This window comes from Castor canadensis, chromosome 12 (assembly GCF_047511655.1).
Source record: "Castor canadensis chromosome 12, mCasCan1.hap1v2, whole genome shotgun sequence".
NCBI classification, from domain to species: domain Eukaryota; kingdom Metazoa; phylum Chordata; class Mammalia; order Rodentia; family Castoridae; genus Castor; species Castor canadensis.
Window position 1 is genome coordinate 60,820,634 of NC_133397.1, and position 24,889 is coordinate 60,845,522.

The following is a 24,889-nucleotide window of genomic DNA, read 5'->3' on the forward strand; positions in this document are numbered from 1 at the left end:
TGCACCACCCCTGGTAACCACCATTCTACTTTCCCTCTCTGTGAACTTGGGAACATCACCTTTCTGGGACCTCTGCAGTGGCCATCTGGAGGGCTATGTTCCCACTTTGAGGGTGAGAAGGACAGAGATAGCCACACCCTGGAGTATATCTAGATGTAGGTGACAAGGATGACAAAACCTGGTTGTATGAGAAATCCTGTATGAGAAAGTGCAGGAATCTGAGAATGTTCCAGAAAATGAGGTCTTGGGATGATTTCAATTCATGTAAAAACAAAAATAAACAAGGAAAAAAAAAAAAACAACTAGAAGCCAGGCATCGTGGTACATGCCTATAATCCCAATACTAGGGAGGCTGAGGTAGGAGGATCACAAATTTAAGGACAGTGTGGGCTACAGAGCAAGTTTGAGACTGGTCTGGGCTACAAAGCAAGACTTTCCCTGGAAAAACCAAACACACAAAGCCCCAGAGGTTTTAGCTGAACTTCACACTTGAAAGGATGTGTTTGCTGTAACTGAGGAAGAGAAGTTTTAAAGGACCACAAGACTGTCTTCACCCAAGTGAAGGATGGCCTTATGGAAGTGACTAGAATAGTTGTATGAGTGGAACTATAATATGAATCATTTGGAATTCTAGTAGCAATTTTTTTTTTCTTTTACAGTGCCAGGGATCAAACCCAGGGCCTTAGCCTGGAGACGGTGGCTCACACCTGTAATCCTAGCTACTCAGGAGGCAAGAGATCAGGAGGATAGAGGTTTGAAGCCAGCCCAGGCAAATAGTTCCACAAGACCTATCTCAAAAAAACAAACAAACAAACAAAAAAAAACCCATCCTAGGCTGGTGGAATGGCTCAATGTGTAGGCCTTGAGTTCAAGCCCAAAAACCAGGGTCTTGTCACGCGAGGCAAATGTTCTACTTCTGAGCTACATCCCTAGCCTTCTAGTAGCAAAGCTTTAAAAGTAAAAAGAAACAAAAATAATACGAAGGGGTGGATTTAACTATTGTAAGCACTTTTGTAATTGTCACCCTATGCCCCAGTACAATAATATAATAAAAATTAAAAATAAATAAAAAAGTTGCAAAAAAAGAATGTTATTTTACTTACCTGATGTATCAAAAATATTATTTCAATATGTAGTTAATGTAAACACTAATAATGAGAGAGCTCACATTTTTGGGGGGTTGAGACTGGGGTTTGAACTAAGGGTTTCCCAATTGCAAAGCAGGTGCTCTACTGCTTGACCCACACCTCCAGCCCAAGGCTTCACACTTGCAAAGCAGGCACTGTACCTCTTGAGCCATACCTCCAGTCCATTTTGGTCTGGTTATTTTGGAGATGAGCTCTTGTGAAGTATTTGCTCCAGACTGGCCTCGAATCTCAGTCCTCCTGATCCCAACCTCCCAAGTAGCTAGGATTACTGATCTGAGCCACCTGACTTTTTTTTTTTTTTTTCTAACTTGGTCAATGAAATCAGGCTAATGACATTCCTAGGCTCAGTGGCCACACTGGCTACTGTGTTGGATAGGGCTGGGTTGGAACCCAGGACTTGAAAGTTGGACAGTTCCGGATTCTAGACCTACATTCCATCCCTTAGTAGGCTGTGTGCCTGGGCAAGTCACCCTCTCTTATTTCTGTTTGTCTGTCTATAACATAAAACTAATTATAGTGTCCATTTTATAGGGTAATTTTGAAGATGGATGAGTACTTGTACATGCTTAGGAAATATTCATGATTATTAGTGAACAGTAGGTGATTATTAAATTGAATTAATGTGATTTGGGTATTACAGCTAGGGTGACCTCATTCATTCCCATCAGGTGATGTGGCTTGGAGATATTGCACATGGGCAAAGTTCAGAGATAGGGCACAAGCCAGGAAACTGTATTGTAACTTATAGGACAAACAAAATGGTAATATTCTTAGGAGGTAGGAAGTACTTGTAAATAAATAAGAAAATGAATATGAATATGAATGAGAAATTAAAAAAAAAAAAAAGGCACCAGGCACTGGTGATTTGCACCTTTAATCCTAGCTACTCAGGAGGCAAAGATCAGGAGGATCGTGGTTTGCCAGCCCAGGGCAAATCTTTCTCAAGACCCTATCTCAAAAAAACCCTTCACAAAATAGGCTGGTTGAGTGGCTTAAGGTATAGACCCCTGAGTTCAAGCTCCAGTACTAGAAAGAAAAAGAAGACAAACATCTGAATTGTTTCAAAAAGCAAGACCATCCAGCTGCTGTGATACATACCTGTAATCCCAGCACTCCAGAGGCTGAGGCAGGATGATCAAGAGTTCAGGCAAGCCAGGGGTACATACGGAGATCCTGTCTCAAAAAAAAACAAACAAACAACAACAACAAAAACTTAGTGCTTTTAATATCTGATATTGAAATTAGCCTTGCCAGGCATGGTGGTACATGCCTATAACCCCAGTTATTGGGGAGGTGGAGATAGAATAGAGGTCTGAGGCGGGAGGGAGGTGGAACTCAAGACCTTACCTTAAAAGCAAAATGACTGGAGGTGTACCTCAAGTGGTAGAGTGCCCACCTAGCAAGCTTTTAAGCCCAGAGTTCAATACAACCAGAAAAAAAAAAAAAAAGGGTTGGAGTTGTGGTTCAAGCAGTAGAGACCTTCGTAGCAAGCACGAAGCCCTGAGCTCAAAACTGATACCACCAAAAAAAAAAAAAAAAAAAAAGCCTGAGCTAAATGAAATCATCACCCCCCCAAAATTTTAAAAATCGAACAAAAAGAAACATATGACACCATTTTGAGTAACAAATTGGCAGTCACAGAAATTGGGGTCGTCAAATACTAATAATACTAATACCAAAGAAGGCGGGGGAGTTTCAGCTCTGTTTCCATGGAGACTTCCAGAATCGATGAGAGCTCTGTCTGACCCCAGATCATCAGGATAAACCAGCTGGGTTTTCTCTGAGGAGGAACTAGCTGGTGGCTTTTTCCACCGCCTTCTTCTTGTTCCAAATGAAGCTCAGCTTCTAGTGAGTTTGATTTCTTTTTCTTTCTTTTTTTTTTTTTTGGCGGTGCTGGGGTTTGAACTCAGTGTCTATGACTTGAGCCACTCCATCAGCCCCAACTATTTGCCAGGGCTAGCTTTGAACCATGATCCTCCTGCTCTCTGCCTCCTGAGTAGCTAGGATTACAGGCATGCACCACTTGCTTTTTTTTTTTTTTTTTTGTCACTTTGCCTCAGGTGTTGACTTTCACACAGCTTGAAATAGCTCCCAACATCGTTCCAAATTTGGACAGGGCTGGCATTCTGACTTAAGCCATGAAACCCCCAGTATATTCTTAGACTTCTGGCTAAGTCCCTGGGGAATATTCTATTTTTCTATTTGCCAGCAAGTCAGCTCTGTGTGTGTGTGTGTGTGTGTGTCTCTATGTGTATTTAAAGGAGGGAGGGAAAAAGCTTTGTTTCTCTGCAATCTCGATCTCCTTGAAACCTGCCATGTTGCCCTGTTGGTGCCCTCCCTTGGGCATGGGGCTATTTCAGGGGTATAGACCCTCACATGTACCCTGAGCAGGACAGCATTTATTTCCCAAGCTGGGAAAACTTACCTAGTGTGTGTGTGGTGGGGGGAGGGCGTCTAAATGTGTCTAAGTCCTTGTCTTCCGTTCTCAGCACTCTGCTGGATAGTAGTATCTTAAGGCAAATGATGCATCATTGCCCGGCAGTCCCAAAGGGGAGGAGCATCACAGGGTAAGAGAAATGCTAGGAGGAAGAAGCACCTTGGCCGAGAGATACTGCACGCTACAGTACAGCAGTGTATCAGAGCTGGCTTAGGGAGTCAGCCCCAGAGCTGATCCACTCCTGTGTGTTACTAACTTCTCAATCTCAGCCTCCTAAGTATCAATCCTAGATACTTACGGCCATGAACTACTAGTGCCCACCTTTTGTTTTTTTTTTTTGGTGGTACTGGGGTTTGAACTCAGAGAATTGCACTTGCTAGGCAGGCACTCTACCACTTGTGCCATGCCTCCAGCCTGTTTTTGTGTTGAGTATTTCCAACACATTCCTTTTTAACTGACACATAAAAAATGTACATATTTGTGGGGTACCTTGTGATGTTTTGATATTTTACACATGTAGACATTATGTGATGTTCAAATCAGGGTAAACATATCTATCTTCTCAAATGTCATTTTCTTTGGTGGTGAAAACATTCAAAGTCTTTTCTTCTAGCTTTTAAAAAAATATACAGTACATAATTATTATTTATTATCTGTAGTCACCCTGCTGTGCAATAGCACACAAAACTATACCTTAGTACCTGTTGACCAACCTCTGTCTATCCCACCCTTCTCCCTGCACATTGTCTTTTTTAAATTTTTTGGTAGTACTAAAGTTTGAATTCAGAGCCTCATGCTTGCTTGGCAGGCGCTCTACCACTTGAGCCTCGCCCTCAGCCCCTGCATTTGTCTTTAAAGTCCATGTGCTATGCTGGGTGTGGTGGTACACATCTTTAATCCCAGCACTCAGGAGACAGAGGTAGGAGGATCTGGAGTTTGAGGCCAGGCGGGCTACATAGCAAGACTGTCTCAAACAACAAAAGAGTCCATGCCTTTATTTGTATCTCTAAAGGACTAGAAACAACCTCAATGTCTCTTGGTGGGAATCAGCTAAATTACAATGTTATACTTTGCAGCCACTAAAATAAAAATGAGGGTACTCTCCATGTACCTATAAGGAAATGGTTCTAAGACCGAGTAGAACATTTGTATAACCCAGCACTGTTTATATTAGAATTGAGTAAAGAGTGTATCTTGGTTTTAGCTTGTACATGCCTAAAAGCAATGTTGGAAGGATCAACAAAAACCTAAAAACAGAGGGAGGGAAGGTGAGGGAAAAACAAATACAGAAACAACCTAAAAAACGGAGTTTTCTATTTGGAGTTGGGGAACTGGGCAGATGAGAGACAGGAAAAAGGGAGATACATACCTTTAAATTTTTTGTTTTGAACCATGTAAATGAATGACCTATTCAAAGCAGGAAACACATATAAACACTTTAAAAACAAAATTAAACAAAACTCTTGCATTGCTTAGACACACATCTTTGGAGGGGAGTCTGTGTCCTCTTTTTAATGTCCCTCAGGGCAGCAGGCCTCTGACTCCCTGCAGTTCTCAGGTCAGCCTCAGTTTACAGATTGGGAAGATGCCCTACCAGCAAGAGGCCAGGCCAAGCACCGCCTCTCTCCTTTCCCCTGACTTGGAAAAACAAAACCAAGAGGCAAAAGCACTTGTCAGCTTTACTGAAGGCAGTTGTTAACCAATCCTCTTCCTGCCCTTTACTCTTCTTTTCTTCCTTTTTCCAGAAAAACCTGGAAAGCCCTGCAAAGATTTTGCAAAGTGCTTTACTGCTCTAGCTGCCTTGTTGTTTTCCTTCTCTCCTTTGGCCTGTGTCATCCTCTCCTACAATGACTGCAGTCAGACTTCCTGCCAGCTCACCTGCTGGGTTCATCTGTTTTCTAGAAAAACAAAACAAAGCAAAAAAAAAACCCCAATATTTTCATAGAACCTACAAACTTCAAATTACAAGTCATTTTGTCCAACTCCTCATACAAAACAGAATGTCCCAGTGGTAAAATTTAGCAGAGTAAATCTATTTGGTTTTAAAGCACAATGCCTTAGTTTCATTTTGTCCATCCAATCAACTCAGAGCGACACTTCTCATAAAATATCTGCTGCTGTGAAGAATCCCAAGGGCCAGGTTTATTTTGTATGTAGAGCCTAGCCATGCAGCAAAAGCCACAGTAAATTTCCATTCAGTAATTTAGCGAATGATAATCGACACCAAATATGCAGCCATAACTGTCTGTGGCCCTGGGCTGGTGACAAACATGAGACCAGTTCCTACCCTCAAATCTTTAACAATGTTAAGATACCTCAGCTTATCATTGTGTCTGTCGTAATTTTTTTTTTTTTTTCGGTTCTGGCGTTTGAACTCAGGGCCTACACCTTAAGTTACTCCACCAGCCTTTTTTGTAATTTTTTTTTTTGAGATAGGATCTTGTGAATTATTTGCCTGGGCTAATTTAAAACTGTAATCCCCCTGATCTCTGCCTCCTGAGTAGCTAGGATTATAGGCATGAGCACCAGCATCTGACTGGCCTAATTTCTTTTTTTAAATCCATTTGCAAGGTATTAATTATATCATTGAACTGGACATTTTCATGGTCATCTATGTGTCATAAATATGATTTATAGGCATGACTTTCTCCCTCTCTCCCCTTTTTAAGGTTTTGAGGAAATAGCTTTTATATTGCAAAGATCACAGCTGAAGTTCAAACTCTAGGTAATGCAATCACATATGATTCACTAACATTTCAGGGTGTTAATTTATCTATAACAGTGTCATAGCTTTCAGCTTCCAGTAGTTAGAACGCCTTGGCTAAGTGTAGGAAACTTGAGCTATCTGCCAAGTGTGTTCAGTGAAAGGTTTTACTCAGATCATTCCTACAGACATTCCTACAGATGCTGAGCATGGCAGGGATTTGGGTGTCTAGAACCACACCATATACTTCCCCAGAGGATGCTGGGCCAGTATACTGCCTTCCCTGGAGTGCTGTTACAATTGCTAGGAACACAGAGCAGAAGGCCCATAGAGGCAGCATGCTCACTCCCTAGTACACATGGACAGCAACAGCGTCACCAGGAATGATAGCTTGAGAGTCATTCTTTATGGGCTTATTCTCCAAGGAAAACCTCAAACAGGGAGAGGGTAACGAACACAACAGACTATAAGCAGCAGCAAGTTGCTGCACACTGATGACTCCCACACATCACACAAAACACATCAGCAGGAAGAAGGAGCAATATGTTACTCAAGTTTCCCGTCAGGACATCCTGGCTTTAGACACAGGGCTGCCACAGGGAAAATTAAATAACTGACAGATGGGAACCTGCCAGATCATGTCCTTAAGAATCTCAGAAATCTGTCAGTCTGCAAATACAGTTCAAAAGCAGCCATGAAAATCACCTGTTCCAATTAATGACAAATAGGTTTTCTTCCAGTGAAGAGGAACCTAGGAAATTGATGGCATGAATTGGTTCAAGGAATGTGGCCTGAACCGAAATGTGACCTGAACCAGAATGTGGCTCTGGGCCAGATTCCAAGAAGACTGGGCCCTGTTTTAAACCAACAGCCTTGGACCAAATTTGTCATAAGGATGTGACAAGCTTGAGCTCCAAGAATTACTACACAAGTGATAGGTTCCATTTTGCTTATATATCATATTACCTGTGAATTGCCCAATGCCTATGGGCCCCGAATATAAGGTTATACATTGAACAGTACAAGCTGTCTCCTGGAGGAGATGAAGGAGAATCCATTAAAAGCTAAGATCCTCTACTCTGTGCTTGTCTTACAAGCTCAGGACCAAACAGTACTCCTCCGATAATTCGTTTATCCGTTTACTCCTTCAACGGACATTTACAAAACACCTTTGAGGTTTCAAGCACTATTCTAGGTACTGAAAATGCAAAGAAGGACAACTCAGTTCCCTGTCTTTAAGAGGCCCACAGCCTACTGGCACAGAGCCTAGTAAGCTGGCAGTTACAGTGAGACAGCATGATGGATGGATGCATAGAATGCTCTTGCTGTCATTATTATTAACACTCCCTTCTTTCAAGGACAGTAGCAAACAGAGAGTTAGCAAAAAGAACCTGCAGTGTATAGAGGAATTAGCCAGGGAAAATGGGGAATGGAAAGAATGTTCTGGTGTGTGTGTGGTGGGGGGGCAGGGAGCAGGGGGCAAGATGCACAAAGGTACAGAAGACAGGAAACATGCACACTGAGAACTGCATATAGTTCAGTGTGGATGGAGAATAAAGGGTGAGAGAGAAGGGATGAGGATGGGGTGGAGAAATGAACAGAACCAGGTGGCCAAGGCCTTTGGTGTCATGCTGAGGAAGCATGACACCCCTTTTAATGTTTTAAACTTTTTAGTTCTAGGGATCAAACCTTGGACCTCACACATTCTAAGCAAGCACTGTACCACTGAACTGGGTCTTACATCTGTTTTATCCCCATGGTTTGACAAGCTTGGGGTACAGCTAGTTGTCAATAACCATGTGAAGACAATGAGGAGTCACTGAAGGGTTTTAAGCAGGGGATCAAGTTTGTAGAATAGACAAACATGCCAGGGGAAGATTTGAAGAGGATGAGTGGAAGCAGGAAGACCAGATAGGCACCTTGCAAAGATCTAGGAGAAGATGAAGATGGCTGAACTAAGGCAGTGCCAGCGGGAGTGAGGAGAAGTAGGTGGACATGGGATCAGCATGCAAGAGGTACCTGCTATCTTAAGCCAAATATTATGGATACTTTTATGGTTTTTCATGGGCATTGCCAGACCTCATGCAGATTCTTCAAAACTATAGGTGTGCTGTGGTTCTCAGACTATCATAGATGGTAATAAGCTGGGCCCCGGTTGCTCATGCATGTTAAGCCTAGCTACTTAGGAGGCTGAGATCAAGAGGATGGAAGTTTGAGGCCAGCTTGGGCAAATATTCTCCAGACCCCATCTCCAAAATAACAAGAGCAAAATGGACCGGAGGTGTGACTCAAGTGGTAGAGGGTTTGCTTAATGTTCACTTGAGACCCTGAGTTCAAGCCCCAGTACTGCAAGAAAGAAAAAAAAAATTCTAGGTCTGAAGGACCAACAGAGGTCTGTTCAAGTCCTTTTTGTACAGAAGAGGAAGCCAGACCTCCAAGGAGTAAAGGGTCTTGCCCAAGGACAAAGCTGGAGTTCAGTAGAGCCAGCCAAGAACACAAATCTGTGAACTTCCCTTCTCATATTTTTCCCAATCTTAAAATTAACAGAGGGGGAGACTGCAAGCTGCAGGTGATGCTAAGAATGTAAGTTACTAGACACAGTTCAACTGCCAGTCCTCCTCATTTTTTTTGTTGTGAGCCCTACCCTCACTATCCCATTTCTTCAGCTTCAAAGATCATATACGTGACCACTGTCCCAGAGGTCTTGCAAATCAGCACAGATTCTTGAAGTCCTGTAGTACATTTTTTAGCCTCATCACAACAGGTATCTTTTGATACCAGTACCAGTCACACCATCTTTCTTTCCTCAACCACAAACTTTTACTTCCTTCGACTGTTTTGTTTCCATTATACTCATAAAACCACCAAAATGTCTTTAGAATGCCAAATTTGTGTGTGTATGTTCCAGTTTCATTTCTGGTGCAATAAACTTTATGGTTCTGAAACTCCTGATTCAGAAATAGTGCTGTGGAGAGCAAGGTGAGAGGCTGAGACTGTCCTGCAGCCAGCAGTACCTCCAGGCACATGCCCGCATCTGGGAATAGGGACCCTCCCAAGGAAACACACATAGTCTCCCTAGATCCTGTGGCCACAACCGCCTTAGGGCTTGACTTCCTTCTTCCCAGCTCCCCAACCGCACTCTCTGGGCAGGAAAAGAAGCTGAGAAAATACTTCTTTAGCTCTTTCCTCATCCCTACTTAGCTCTATCACAGCCCACCAGGTCAATACTGTTATTTCCTTAGAACTATAGTGTTTATATTTAGGGTAAAGTTCCATTTTCCCTATCATGGCACTTGGCTTTTCTAGCTTGCAGAGAAAATGCTCTATTTAGAGATCTTGGCTTACTTTTTCCTCAGGCAATGAGTCATAGTCACAAATTTTATCTCCTGTGACACAACATGTTCAGCTCCAACAGAAAATGATCAAAGACTGTGTGTCCTTTTTACCCTTATATTCACTTGCACAAAATTTATTTAAAATCTGGAGGAAAATTGCCCCATGTGCAATAGCAGCCTCCTTGGTAGTGCATGCAGCCTGCTGCTTGTATGGGTTGCCCTAGGGGACCTTGGAGATGGCCCTTTCCAATAGCCATTCATGCCTCTGACCTTGTGTGGTTCCCAATCTAGACAGGTATGGTGTGTGCCTTTGGGAAGAAGCCCAAAGGCACAATGGCCAGGTGTCACATTGCCCAAGCCATTATGTCTATCCACACCATGCTGTAGAACCAGCAATTAAGGCTCTATATGGAGGGCCATGTCCCAGGCTGGGATATAGCTCAGTGGTAAAGTGCTTCCTTCGCATGCACGAGTCCCCCAGTTCAATTCCCAGCACTGGGAAAAAAAAATCCTATTGGCCAGAAGATTCACATCTCAAAGGAGTAAGGCTATAAATGCAGATAAATTTGATGACATGGTGGCTGGTAAATGGCTCATCCTGGATGGCTGCAGGTTCAAATATGTCCCCTATCATGGTTCCCAGACAAAGTGGTAGGCCCTGCACCCATGAGAGCTTCCACTGTGCTGCCCCCTCCTTGATCACGCCCACCAAAAAATTTTACTTCCTATCTAAAAATAAAATAAAGTAGGAAAAATATCTCAGCATTTCCTTCTGCCTCCCCACTCCTGGTTTTAATTTTCTCCATAGCACCTGTCACCATCTGACGTACCATATAGTTCATTCTCTCCCTCTCCCCCTCTCCTCACTAGAATGTAAACTTTTTGAGAACAGGCCTTTTATTTATTTTGTTCATTGCTGTATTACCAGTATCCAGCTCAGTGCCTGGCACATATTAACTATTCAATAAATGTTGGACAAATTGTTGAATGAATAGTTGATTTTTCCTTATTTCTAGGGCCTATCACTTCCTTCTCCAACTACAACCAAGTCTTTCCATGGTTGAAATTAGATGACAATGTAGTTTATATCAGTTCCAGAGGTGAAGTTCATCAGAATGGCAGTGGTAGTTCCTTTCCCTCTCTTACATGTACTCTTCACCCCTTTGTGGCACTATTCCCTAACCTCCCACAGCAATCTCACCCTCCCTTGAGCCACAGCATCCCATACATGTATCTCTCTTCTAGATTTCCATGCTTTCTGTGCTATCACTTTCCTGAATGTGACTACAATAAGGCTGACAGTAGACTCTGGTTAGTTTTTCCTGGGCAAAGCTGGCTTTCTGCCTCTCATTTCTACCCCTTTCTCAGAGCTCATCAGCCAGTGCTACAATTAAATAAGGACTTGGATGTAGGTCTTGGGAGGCTGAGATTGGGAGGATCAAGGTTCCAGACCAGTTTAGGCAAATCATTCAAGAGACCCCTCTCCAAAACAAGAGCAAAATAGACTGAAGGGATGGCTCAAGTGCCTGCTTTGCCAGCTGAGTTCAAACCCCAGTCCCATCATGAAAAAAAAAAAAAAAAACCAAAAAAAACCCAAATGTTAGTTCACTGGTTTACAACAACAAATAGTGGACACGCCAGGTGGGTTGAACGCTTGAGTTGGCCTGGCCAGTTGATCACCCCATGGTCTAAAGATTGCTTAGTAAATGTGGACTTAAAACAAAATTAACCACCTAACATCAGGTCTCTTTATAAAGCAGGAGCTCCTTCTTACTGTTAGAGCTACAGCCAGCACCTGATCAAGGAAATCAAGGAGCTCAAGTCCCCTTGTGGGAACCTGCACAGTTAGGCAGTATTAGCATGTGCCCTGACAGGGCTTACTTCTGTACTTCTGAGGATGGTCAAACCACTTCCGTTCAGTTCCCCAAACTGGTTTATAACACAACTGATAAGAATTAAATTACAACACTAACCAGTTCCTGTCCAGTCTGTAAGTTCCTGAGGGCCCATGCCTTGGAGGACTTGTCAGCTAATTCAGGAAAGGAAGGGCTGTCCTGAAAGAAGAGAAAAACCCTCTCCCTAGCTACTAGGGAGGCAGACATCAGAAGGATCACAGTTTAAGGCCAGCCAGAGCAAACAGTTTGAAAGACCCTATCTCAAAAACACTCAACACAAAAAAGGGCTGGTGGAGTGGCTCAAGTGGTAGAGGGCCTGCCTAACAAGTGTGAGGCTCTTAGTTCAAACTTCAGTACTGCAAAAAAACAAAATAAAAAAACCCCACCTCACTTTTCATCTAAAGGGTGTCTAGGTCAACCAGGTTCATGCACTCTTTCAATATGAAAATTTTTTGGAGGTATTGGGATTTGAACTCAGGGCATTCACGCTTTTTAGCAGGCACTTTACTGCTTGAGACACTTTGCCAGTCCAGTCTCAGTATGATACACAGAAGCTACCTGCCATGTTCAAAACCAAGAATCATCTATGTAGAAAGCCCTGGGTTTTGGAGAATTACTCTGAAATACCTGTGCTATCATTTATTTACCTTTTCCTGGTAGTTTCTGTATCCCATTTTGTAGTCAAGTTGAGGACTGGGGGAAAAAAACGGCGGGGGGGGGGGAGGGAGTTGTCTGCTGCCTCTGTTGCCATTCTCATGCGAGGAACACAGTCCATCCTGAGGTGCACTGAATCTGAATTACACAAGCCCCAAATCTGCCTTTTTCACTGCCGACTAGCAAATGAGCAATGGTTTGTAGAAGCAGCAGGTGCAGGCGAGGTGACTCCTGCCAGATATTGCTAAAAAAAGGCCTAAGTGTTAACACACAGCAGTCCTTCCATTAACCCATCCACGACCAAAGCAAAGTCGGGGAGAAAGGTTGCCTCTCCATTGTCTTTTGGGGCTTCTACTTCAAATGCCTTACACCTGTCACCTAACACGGTTTTGTCGTAATACAAATGACAGGAGCAGCTGAAACAGAGCCTGGAGGAGAAGACCCAAGTGTCAAGATGCCCTCCCCCATATCCTCCAGGATGGTCCTGAACACTGCAACCCTCAGGGAAGACCTGAGAAGGAGGTGAGTTCTTCAAACCTGCTGAACCAGTTTCTCCTTATTTCAGAAGACTGATTCCCCCAGCTCACCGCACCCTTGTGAAGGCAAAAGAGGTCCCTGGTGCGAAAATCTTAGGTCAGTCCCCGCCCTGTGCCTCTCTTCCTTCCAGGAGATGGTCCTGCCCTCTACCCCGTCGATCCTGTTGCACCCAGCCTCGTGCCAGCTACCAGAGGCTGGCTGGCTTGTCTCGAGGGGTTGGGTCGTTCTCGGACCCATCAATTGACCAGCAATGTCACACGAGGTGGCTGATTCTGGGGCAGGGCAGCATGCTCTCGGGGGGGGGGCTCCCAGTGAGTTACGTAGTGCTAGACTAACCACTCCTTCCCTAAATCCCTATCAGGCCTCAGGTTCTTGAGTCCTTTGCCACCTGTTCTTCCAAAGCTCACATTACAGAAAAGGGAAGGCAGAAGGCGCAAACGCATAAAGCCTTTTGTTTGAACTACCCGGGAATTAATTCCTTACAAACGGACTCCTGGGGCCGGTGGGAGGCAGTGAAAAGGGAATAGACTGAACGACAACCAAGTCTGGGAGGCGATGGTGCCATCGGTGCTTTACAAAAGGACAGTCGAGGTGCCGAATGTCTTGTTCGAGGCCAACAGTACCGGCAAGTGGCGCCGGGATCAAGCGGCCGCCCCTCCCGGGCGCACGGTCCGTGTTTCCCGGCCGGCAGGTACGGCGGGCGAGGACTGCTAAAGCAAGGAGGCCAAGGCGATGGCGGGCGGGCAGGGCGGGGTCTGGGCCCGGGGGCCGGGCGGTGCGACCCGACCTACGTGCCCCAAGGCCACTCCGCTACTCCGGAGGGCCCGCGGGCCGGAATGCAGGCGCAGGCTCGCCCGCCCAGGGTGTCAGGAAGTCGGTGCCCGGCCGGCCAACGACCGATTTCCGGAGAGCCTCGCGTTAGGCCGCTACGCGCCCGCCTCGTCAGCTCGGCCTGGCGCGCAGGCCTGGGTTAGGTCCCATCGCGGTCACGAGGCGGGCGGCGGCTTCGTCAGCCCCGGACGGACCTGCACTCGCGCAACCACCCCTCCCCCACTCCTCTCCGCGCGCGATCCACAGCGCGCGCCACGTCCGCAGCCCCGCCCCCGCGAACTATGCGGGGAACCCCGGTGACGTCACCACCCTCCTGCGCTTGCATTCCCGCGCTCTCCAGAAAAGACGCGAAGGTGGTGACGTGTCCGGAGTATCAGTGCGGCTGCGCACGACGCGTCGGCAACTGAACGTTCTGCGGCGCCGCCTGGTGGAAGAAAAGCCACCAAGCCGCCCGGAAGCTGTGGAGCAGGCGAGAGGGTGAACGTGACTGACGTCACCTGTTGGAGGCGAGTGGGCGACTGCCGCGTGACCTGTCTGCAGCTCGGACGCCCCAGCGTCCTTTCTTGTTTTTCTTCTCTTGCTCCCAGTATAGAGTGTTGGTTAATTTTTCAACCCCCCCCCTTTTTAATTTTCCTTTTTCGAACTTTTCAAAGCAATATTGTTTATTGAAAAATTGAGAAAAGAAGAAAATGAGTATCAGCATCCTTGATCTTAACAGATTTATTTCCAGCCACCTCTCTTCCCCATTATTTTTTTTTGTGGTGCTGGGATCAAATGCAGGGCCTAGCACATGCTAGGCAAGCGCTTTACCACTGAGCTACATCCCCAGCCCTACTTCCAGCTTTTTAATCATTAAACAAAACTGTCATCTTACTGCATAACAGTGGCATTAAGTACACAGATTCCCAGGAGGGACAAAAGCTTCAAGTATCTTCGATATCAGGGCTGACGTATTGGAGTTGAAGCAGTAAGAAGACGCGATTAACACACATCAGATTCACTATGGCATCCAGATGCGGAATGGGGCCACGTGTTTACTAATTTGTCCCAACTAGTTTCCTCATCTGGGAAAGCAACGTTGCATGCGTTGTAAAGTAGCTCACAGGAGTGCTGCTTGAAACACAAGCATTCTAGCACTGAGGTGTTACCCTTCTCCAGCACTGCTCTCCCCATTAGTGACAGTGAAATGCGGGAGGGAGGTTGTGGACTAGGTCAGGCACTGACCTTGCCGCTTCTCCCAGTGGTCTGCAGTGCAGCAGCCGCCTTCAGTCCAACACTATGCAACACCTAGGAACTTGATAGAAATGCATTCTTGGACTCTCTCTTGATTCCCTCCCATTCCCCCCCGAACTGGGGCTTGAACTCAGGGCTACACCTTCAGCCACTCCACTAGCCCTTTTTTGTGAAGGGTGTTTTCAAGATAGGGCGTGGCAGAACTATTTGCCTGGGTTGGCTTCTAATGGGATCTTCCTAATCTCTGTCTTCTACCACCTGAGCCACTCCTCCAGCCCTGATCTCTGCCTAGGATTACAGATGTGAGCCACCCATGCAGGTTCCCGTGAATTTTTTAATCAGAATATGGATTTTTAACTAGATCCTTGAGTGATTACTATGCATGTTGAGGTTTGAGAAGCCCTGTAATAAATCAAGTCATCCTGTGGAAGCCATCCATCCTTTCAGGCACCTCAGGAGCCACAATTCCTGCCAGAAGGAGCTGCTCAATGCTGAGTGTGAATGAAGGTCCAGAGAGAGGCAGAGACCTACCAGATGGATCCTGGCTCCAGAGTTCCTAAGGCCCAGCCACACCACCACATCTATTCTATTGTGGCTGTCCAGCCCTATTTTAGTGTGTAATTTTTTCCATTTTTGCCTAGGCTGGTTAGATCTTGGTTTATATCACTTGCAACTGAAAGAAAGTCAACAATCTATTTTGGACTGGGGATGTAGCTCAGTGGTTGAGTGTTTGCCTAGCATGTACAAGGCCCTGGGTTCGATCCCAGTACTGCAAAAAAACAAACAAACAAAAAAAACAATCTATTTTATATGGATTTTTTTTTTTTTGGCTTCCAGCTTCCTAATGACAATGAAACCAACTTGGTATCATAAATAGAGCATATACTTTGGAGTAGAAATAAACATTATTTTTAATGCAGTTTCCAACAAGATGTAACCTCAGGACACTTACTCAACTTTGTTTGGCGGTACTGTAGTTTGATCTTAGGGCCTCATGCTTAGTTAGGCCGGTGTTCTACCACCCAGCCACTATCCAGCCCCACTTATTTAACTTTATAAAAGGAGTCATGCCAAAACTCAAAAGAAATGAAGACTCAATGACAAAAATGATGAATCTAGGCGCTGATGGCTCATGCCTGGAATCCTAGCTACTCAGGAGGCAGAGATCTGGAGGATAAAGGTTTGAAGCCAACCCTGAGCAAATAGTTCATGAGACCCTATCTTGAAAAAACCCATCACAAAAAAAGGGCTGGTGGAGTGGCTCAAGTGGTAAGAGCACCTGCCTATCAAGTGTGAGCCCCTGAATTCAAAAGCCAAAAAAAAAAAAAAAAAAAAAAAGATGAAGTGAAAATGTACATAGCAAGTGTGTAGGAAATGTTTGTTCCATGTCAGCTCCTTGAAGGCAGGTTTCCACTTCTCTTTTAGTATCTCCATTCTGTGATCAGTAAACCCAGAAACAGGAATTGAATTTTATCAGCTGTTTTAACTTTTTGAAGAAGAAAAACATCAAGAGAATAAGCAAATACAAGCTAGTTTGAAATGTCAATAATTCCTTGACACCTAGATGTTTTTTTCTTATTTTACTCTCAGGTAAATTCCCCGAAAGGTTTATGATTTTATAATCAGGTCAGCATGAGATATCACTTGAAAAAACTAGTGACACTGTGCTTTATTTGAGAACAGAATAAAGAGTATGGCTGGAATTCTGCCAGGATAGTCCTTTACATTCTGCCCTAACTAGGGTATTAATAACGTTCCAACACTTGGTATAAGGCTCTGTGCTGCTGACTTCTGAGAGAATCAGAAAAAGGTTGAAATAAACCTTGAAGGTGAGTCCATCAGAAGGAAAGTGAGCCAGTTTTCTTTTTGTTCCTTTTAAAACTCTCACCAAAAATACTGCCCAATCTGTAATGAAGACTGTACACAGCAGCACCAACAAGTCTATTTACAAGAAGCTTTTCTTCCACAGAACTCTCTGAGAAACTGAATCAGTTAAGAGCAGTTCACTAAGGAACAGGGCCATCTAAGTGCCTAGCTAGTATTTAAAGTGGTAAGGGGGAAGGATGTGCAAATTTAGCAGCAAAAGACTGTTTTGCTTCAAGGGAAGGTGATGGTGGTCAGTGGGGCCAGTTCTAGAGGCTGGTCTAGGGGAGGCCGCTGGTCCTGATAGTCTGCTACATGCCCATTCCGGTGATGACCATACTCAAACTTGATCCGAAGCTCGCCAATCTTGGATTGGGGAAGGATATCGGGAATCCACTCAATGATGAAAGGTGTTGGCTCCTTCTGATCTGGGGAAGTGTTACCTACAGAGGGAAACCAGAAGCATTAGCGCAGTTCTACGTGACTCTAATGGGTATCCTTAATAGCAAGAGGATTCGTGAACTGAGCAGTCTCCTTGGCTTTGATAATCAGAAGGTTGAGTAGGGTTTACTTAGTGATGACTGAAGTATCAGCTTACATGATCATTATGAAGTTAAAAATATGTATTTAATAATGTAAGGTCTTTCTTACTGATGTTGCAGCCTAGAGTGACAGTTTGCTGGCAGGTATGAAATGAAAACTTTGAGATTCAATGATTTCTAGCTGTCAGTTAAAGAAAAAAAAAAGGAAGGCTTTCTGGAGAAAAAATGAAAAATATTTGTTTTTCATACAGGGTTTCACTACTAGAGACTTATCATGAACTTGCTATGTATCTCAGACTGGCCTCTAACCTGCAATCCTTTTTCCTCAGGCTCCCAAGTGCTGAGATTACAGATGTGTACCACTATAACCACTATAACTGGCTTAAAACAAAGTTTTGTTCAGGTTGTTTTCAAGAGAGGATCTTGCTAACTATTTGACCAGAGTTGGTTTTGAAATTCAATCCTCTGGATCTCAGCCTTTCATGCATGCACTGCTGGTGCCTGACTGTAACATTTATTCAAATGAAACTGGGCTGAGAACCTCCAGGAGATGCTAATTTTTCGCCTAAATATCAGTGAAAACACCAAAAACTCACAAGAATTACCATTTAAGACCACTAGCAAAATCTCAGAATAAATATAAAACAGATGGAAGTAGATTGAAGGAAAGCTACCCAGGCTTTTGCCATGGTCTATTCTAGCTTCCCTTTCACAAAATGAGGTTGCATGGGAAAAGGTAGGAAAAATCTTGTCTCTTCCACCATTTGTGCACTGGATAGAATTTGTACAAAGTACAAAACAAGCAGTCCCAGCTGGGCACCAGTGGCTCATGCCTGTAATCCTAGCTACTCAGGAGGCAGAGATCAGGAGGATCTTGGTTAGAGGCCAGCCTGGGCAAATAATTTGTGAGACCCTATCTTGAAAATACTTAACACAAAAAAGGGGGAGTGGTTCAAGTGGCAGAGCATCTGCTTGGCAAGTGTGAAGTGTTGAATTCAAATCCCAGTAAAAAAGAAAAAGTTTTGTTTTGTTTGTTCCACTAGACTTTGAACTCAGGGTTTGGCTCTTGCAAAGGAAGTGCTCCTGCTACTTGAGCCATACCTCCAGTTCTTTTTGCTCTGATTATTTTGGAAATAGGGTCTCTTGAACTATTTACCTGGGCTGGCCTTGAACCATGATTCTCCAGATCTCAGCCTTCCAAGTAGTTAGGATTACAGTGTGAGCAATCATGCCCAGCAAATGGTCAAGTTTTCAGAAAACTACGAACAAACAATTAAAATCTACATGGTTCTAAGACATATTCCAAGTCCATAATACTCAAAAGAGTGTTTGTATTGGTATATATGTCTAGACACACTAAAGGAACAAGACAGAAGATCAAAAATAGATACAAACAGAACAGGAATTTAGCATCAGGTAAAGGTGGCATTTTCACTTAATTGTTAATAATAAATGGTGTTCATAAACCAGATAGCCATCTTGGAAGAAAATAAAAGATGGTGAAATCTTGCCTCATAACTTACGTTAAAATAAATTTCTGAGGATCAAACTTTTTTTTTTGGGGTGGAACTAGGGTTTAAACTCAGGGTCTTATACTTGCTAAGCAGATGCTCTGCCACTTTACCTATGCCTCCAGCCAAGGATCAAACTTTTTTTGGTGTGGTACTGGGGTTTGAACTCAGAGCCTTCACCTTCAGTCACTCCACCAGCCCATTTTTTGTGAAGGGTTTTATCAAGATAGGGTCTCACAAACTACATGCCTGGGCTGGCTTCAAACTGGGATCCTCCTGATTTCTGCCTCCTGAGTAGCTAGGATTACAGGCATGAGTCACAGGTGTCAGGCAAGGATCAAACTTTTAAATGTGGAAAACCTTAGGTTAAAGGATGCTTTTGAGGACTGGAGGCATAGTTCAAGCAGAGCAAGCATGAAGCCCTGAGTTTAAATCTCAGTACCACCACCAAAGTAAAAAAAAAAAAAAAATGCTTTTGCTGGGCATGGTGGTGCATGCCTGAGGTCCCAGCTACCCAGGAAGCAAAGGCAGGAGGATCACAGAGTGAGGCTGGCCCAGAGAAAAACTCAAGACCCCATGTGAAAAACTAAAATACAAAAGGACTGGGAGCATGACTGAAGTGGTAGAGCGCTTCCCTAGCAAGTGAGAGGCTCTGTATTCCATTCCCAGTAGAAAAAAATCCCAAAAAATGCTTTTGAAAAATATAAACACTAGCAGAATTAAACAGTCAACTTAGCAAAGCACAGAAAATAAAGCAACTCAGCAAAATACAGAAATTAAAACAATCACTTACAATAAATATGAGGGATAAATTATTAAAGAAAAATCAAAACCAACTATTTAATGTTGATAAAAGATTCAATTAAAACAAGGTATCACTTTTTCTTTTGGTGCAGATAGTCCGCCCGTAACCATGGTTAACATTCCTAAAACCCTCTGGACTTTGCACCAACCTCACAAAGGGACACAGTACAAGAAGGGCAAGGACTCTGTACACCCAGGGAAGATGGCATTATGACAGGAGCAGAGTGGCTATGCTGGACAGACTAAGCCAATTTTCCAGAAAGAAGCTAAAATACGAAGAAGACTGTGCTGAGGCTTGAGTGTGTTGAGCCCAACTGCAGATCTAAGAAAATGCTGGCTATTAAGAGATGCAAGCAATTTGAACTGGGAGGAGATAAAGAAGAGAAAGGGGCAAGTGATCCGGTTTTTAGCTCCATCTTTTGTTTTGTTATAAAGAAAATAAAATCATGAGGTCAATTAAAAAAACAAACAAACAAAAAGTATCACAAAATATTTAATAGGATGGTAAACACACCAAAACATGAAAAACAAAAAAGCTGGTATCACTGTTCTAATTATAAACAAAATTGAATTTGGGGGGGTTGGGAGTGTAGCTCAGTGGTAGAGTGTGTGCTTAGCATAGTAAGGCTCTGGGTTCCCTCCAAGCACTGCTCCTCCCCCCGCAAAAAAAAGAAAAAAGAAAAAATATAACTTAGGGTGAAGTTATGTTTACATTGATAAAGACATTTGTCAATAACTGATATATCAACAGTATTGCATGAAAATACTTAAAGGCATTTGGAAATATAAGAAGACATTTAGAGAACCATAATTATAGTAGGAAATTGTATCATGATCCTCTAGTCTTTGGCAGGTCAGAGAGATAATAAAGATAAAGAGGACTTAAATAATCAAGTATGATTATTTAACCAGGCCTGTATATGCCTGTAATCCCAGCATTCAGGTGAAGACAGAATGATCACAAGTTCAAGGTCAGTCTGAGCTACACAGCCAGACTCTGTCAAAACAACACAGCAAAATAAATACAAATGTACACAATTTAAATTTTGGATTTAAATTATTATTATTATTTAAAATAGATGAGTTTTGGAGAAAATGTAATTATCAAGATTGACTCAAGAAAAGATAGAAACTATGAATACATTTAGAGAAGTACCTAAAAAATCAGTTATATTCAGAGAACAAAGGTTTTTAAGCTGTTTAATTTGGTCCAAGGCTTTCCAAAATAATTCTCTATATAACTGTTACAAAAACCTAGGCAGGCTCAAAGAAAGAGTAGTTTTTTTTGTTTTGGTTTTTTTGCAGTACTGGGGCTTGAACTCGGGGCCTTCACCTTGAGCCACTCCACCAGCCCTATTTTTTGTGAAGGGTTTTTCCAGATAGGGTCTTTCAAATTATTTGCTCAGGCTGGCTTTGAACCACAATCCTTCTGATCTCTGCCTCCTGAGTAGCTAGGATTACAGGTGTAAGCCACTGGCACCTGGCTCAGAGTAGGTTTTATTACTTATTTTTACTTTTTTTTTTTTTGGTGGTACTGGGATTTTGAACTTAGGGCCTTGCCCTTGTTAGACAAGTCCTCTTGAGCCATTCCCTTAGCTTGGTGTTTCTACTTGAGAGAATCAACCTTTTTTTTTCTTTTGTAGGAGTGGAGTTGTGGAGTTGAACTCAGGGCTTTGTGCTTGCAAAGCAAGCATTCTACTGCTTGAGCCACATTGCCAGTCCCTTTTGCTCTTGTTATTTTGGAGATGGAAGCTCATGAACTATTTGCTTGGGCTAGCCTTGAGCCTCCCAATCACAGCCTCCTCAGTATCTAGTATTACAGGCATAAGTCACCAGCACCTAAGAATCAAAAAAAAAATTTTTTTTTTTTTTTTGTGGAACTGGGGCTTTAACTCAGGGCTTTGAGCTCAAGAAGCAGGATCTCTACCACTGAAGCCATACCTCCAGCTGCAAATTCTTAAAAGAATTAATAAATAGATTCTGTGTTTATATTGAAAGAAAATGAGACCAAACTGATTTATTCCAGAAATATAAGATTAATCAATATTAACTACTACTAATAAAATTCATTACACTAGTAGGTCAAAAGATTAAACCTCAAATGTGGTATAAAGGCATTTCATAAAATTTGACATTAGGCAGGGCACTAGTGGCTCATGCTTGTAATCCTAGATACTTGGGGGGCTGAGATTGGGGGAAATCATGATTTGAGGCCAGCTTGGAAAAATAGATCATGAGACCCCATCTCCAAAAAAAACCCATCAGGCTGGTGGACTGGCTCAAGTTGTAGGTAGAGTGCCTTCCTAGCAAATGGGAGGCCTTGAGTTCAAATCCCAGTGCTACAAAACAGAAACAAAAACACCTACATTAATTCCTAATAAAAATAATAAACTACATCATTTTAATAATAAAATAATTATATGAAGTCCATAACCAATGGCGCACTATTTGATAGTGAAAAACAGAGTAGCTTTCCTAGAAAATAAATTATTCTATGAAACACTAATGGTGCTCACCTGGAAAGTATTCATTGGTGAAGGAAGTTTAGGTAATTTAGGTTAAATAAGGTTCACCAGGTGTTTTTATTTCACAACCTTTTAAAAAAAAACTATATCCCTTGCTGGCAGAGTGGCTGAAGTGGTACAGTGCCTGGCCAGCAGCATGAGTCCCTGAGTTCAAACCTTAATACCACCAATTAAAAAAAAAAAAAAAAAAAGCTGGCCCCTGTGGCTCATGCCTATAATCCTAGCTACTCAGGAGGCAGAGATCAGGAGGACTGAGGTTCGAAGCCAGCCCTGGGCAAATAGTTTGAAAGCCCCTATCTTGAAAAATACACATCACAAAAAAAGGGGCTGGTGGAGTGGCTCAAGGTGTAGGCCCTGAGTTGAAGCCCCCAGTACTACAAAAAACAACAAAAAAAACCCCTATATCCCTAGCTCTTGGATCTTTGAAAATAGGGTCTTACTATATAGGCTAGACTTAAATTCCTCACTCTCTTGCCCTGCCTCCCAAGGGCTGAGATTACAGGTGTGCACCTCTACTTTTTCATATTCAAATGTATAGGATAACTTATAAAAGAGATAAATTATAATCAAAGACACTACTCTCTATTGCCCCCTACTTCAATTGTAACAGTTTCTGAAATTTCAGTGTATCTTAAAGCCAAAACAGTTTTTATTTTTTATTTTTATTTTTTTTTTACAGATATAAATCTTTTATTCTGTAGGATATCATTTGCTTGCATTATATGCTCTCAAGATTTATTAACAGGACAGAACAGTTTTTATATGGTAAAGTTTCTTTTTGTTTGTGGTGTTGGGGACTGAACCTAGAGCCTTGCATATGCTAGGCAAGCACTCTTAGCACTGAGCTACATCCCAGTGCAAACTTTCTTTTAAAAAGCTACTATTAAATCAACTAAGCATCTTATAATCGAGAATTATTTTAGAAAAAAACAAGAAAAACAAAACAAAAAATTACTTTGTTGGGCTGGCGGGAGTGGCTCAAGTGGTAACAGCCTGCCTAGCAAGTGTGAGGCCCTGAGTTCAAACCCCAGCTCATGAAAAAGATTTTGTCTTAGAATCATGAAAATACAGTATGTAGCACCTGTCAAACTTATTTGACTACTGAATGATTTTTTTACACAGAATACTTATTACTATCCGTTCTTTAATTTTTTTTTCTAAAATTATATTTATTTATTTTGCAGCACTGGGGTTTAAAAGCAGAACCTCATGTTTGCTAGGCAGGTGCTTTATCACTTGAGCTGCTCCTTCACTCTATCTGTTCTTCACAATAGAGATGGAAAATGCTGCACTTGAAGAGTTTTGTTTTTTGTGGTTCTGGGGAAGGAGTTTTTTACTACAGTGTGAAATATGAGCATGGCTACTATTTTTTATTCATTGTTGGTCTTGAAATCCTGGCTAAGTTAACAAGAAAAAGAATGATATAAATGTTTGATAGGAAAAAAAAAAGAACATTATTGTGCTGATGGTATCACTGATTTCTCAGAAAAGGGAGAGAAACTACTTATTATCACTACTAGGACTTCGTTAAGATTGCTGGTGTAAGAACAGTAATCTCCCCTTATCTTCAGGGGATACATTCCAAGACATCCCAGTGAATGTTTGAAACCACAGGTTTCAAACCATATATACACCATGGTTTTTCATTTCTATCTAAGTATGATGAAGATTATATATTAGGCATAGTAAGAGGTTAACAACAATAACTAGTAACAAAGTAGAATAATTGTAATAAACTATAATAAAAACAGCCAAGTATCACTACTCTTGTACTTTTGAGCCATTATTAAGTAACATGAAGGTTACTTGAACGCAAGTGCTACACCCACAGTCTATCTGATCACTGAGACAGCTGTCAAGTGACTAATGGCAGTGTGGCTGTGCTAGACAAAGGGATGTTCACATCCCAGGTGGGACAGAGTGGGAAGGTGTGTGATTTCATTAACACTAACAGAACGTGCAATTTAAAACTTAAAAATGGTGTATTTCTGGAATTTTCCACATAATACTTTCAGATTGCAGTTAACTAGGAGTAACTGAAACCACAGAAAGCAAAATTGCAGATAAGAGCGGATTACTGTATGCCAAACCAAGCGCTTCCCACAGAGTGGCAACAAGTTAGAGACATATAGCTTATTTCCAAGGGCAGCAAACCTGTAATATACCTAAGAACGTATTCAAAAGAACCCGACAAGATAATTATTCATTACAAATTTCTCCTGGGATAATAAATGCACAATTAAAGAAATGAAGAGAATGTTTCATTTTTATGAAAATAGCTTACAAAACTAAAGTAATTAAAACTATAGCTGCTGATGTCAGCGGGAAAAAAAAAATCAGAACAAAACTATGGCTGGCATTGACTTACTGTGTACCTACTCCTACCAGGCACTGAGCCATCTTGTGGTACATAATGAATAGGGTAGTACAGTTCCCTTCCCTGGAAGGACTTACGGTCTAGTCAGTGGAAGGACAGGTGAATGCCAGATGGTTAGGGGTATAGGCTCTGGAGTCCAAAACGGTCTGGGACTAACGCAGCTCTACCACTTATTAACTGTACAACTCTGCATTGGGGGCTGCGCCACCTTCACCTCACTTTCTTCCTCTGTAAATGGGGCTCACTAAATCTCTCTCTCAGTGGGTTGGTGAGCATTCAATAAGTTAATCATTGAAAATAATACCTGGCACAAAGTAGGTGTAAGTTAAGTGTTGCTGTTACAGCTGTTGTTGCTAAATTACCACATAACATCTCAATTAAGATAGTGAAAAGGCAATTCATCAAACCAAATGACAAATGTAAAGAGTTTACCTTCATTAATACTGAAGAAAATGCAAAATAAGAGTGAAAAAATACTTTTTACTTATCAATC

General features: G+C 42.5%; 1 protein-coding gene, 1 long non-coding RNA gene and 1 pseudogene across 8 annotated transcripts in view; 2 read left to right on the forward strand and 1 right to left on the reverse strand.

Annotated features, from left to right (window-relative positions):
* The first annotated feature begins 9,747 nt into the window (after window positions 1–9,747).
* On the forward strand, window positions 9,748–9,866 carry LOC141415252 (small nucleolar RNA SNORA70; annotated as a pseudogene).
* Window positions 9,867–12,556: 2,690 nt separating this feature from the next.
* LOC141414836 (uncharacterized) lies at window positions 12,557–23,780 on the forward strand. The gene is made up of 2 exons (XR_012439756.1): window positions 12,557–12,695; window positions 19,587–23,780. It is a non-coding gene; the product is annotated as an uncharacterized lncRNA (long non-coding RNA).
* C12H2orf42 (chromosome 12 C2orf42 homolog) overlaps window positions 16,428–24,889 on the reverse strand; it is a 35,921-nt gene continuing 27,459 nt past the window's right edge. For all 7 annotated transcript variants that reach the window (XM_074049897.1, XM_074049902.1, XM_074049896.1 and 4 more), the window contains one exon: window positions 16,428–17,080. In XM_074049897.1, the coding sequence (XP_073905998.1) occupies window positions 16,872–17,080 (209 nt within the window). In that variant the 3' untranslated portion in view covers window positions 16,428–16,871. The remainder of the gene's footprint in view (window positions 17,081–24,889) is intronic.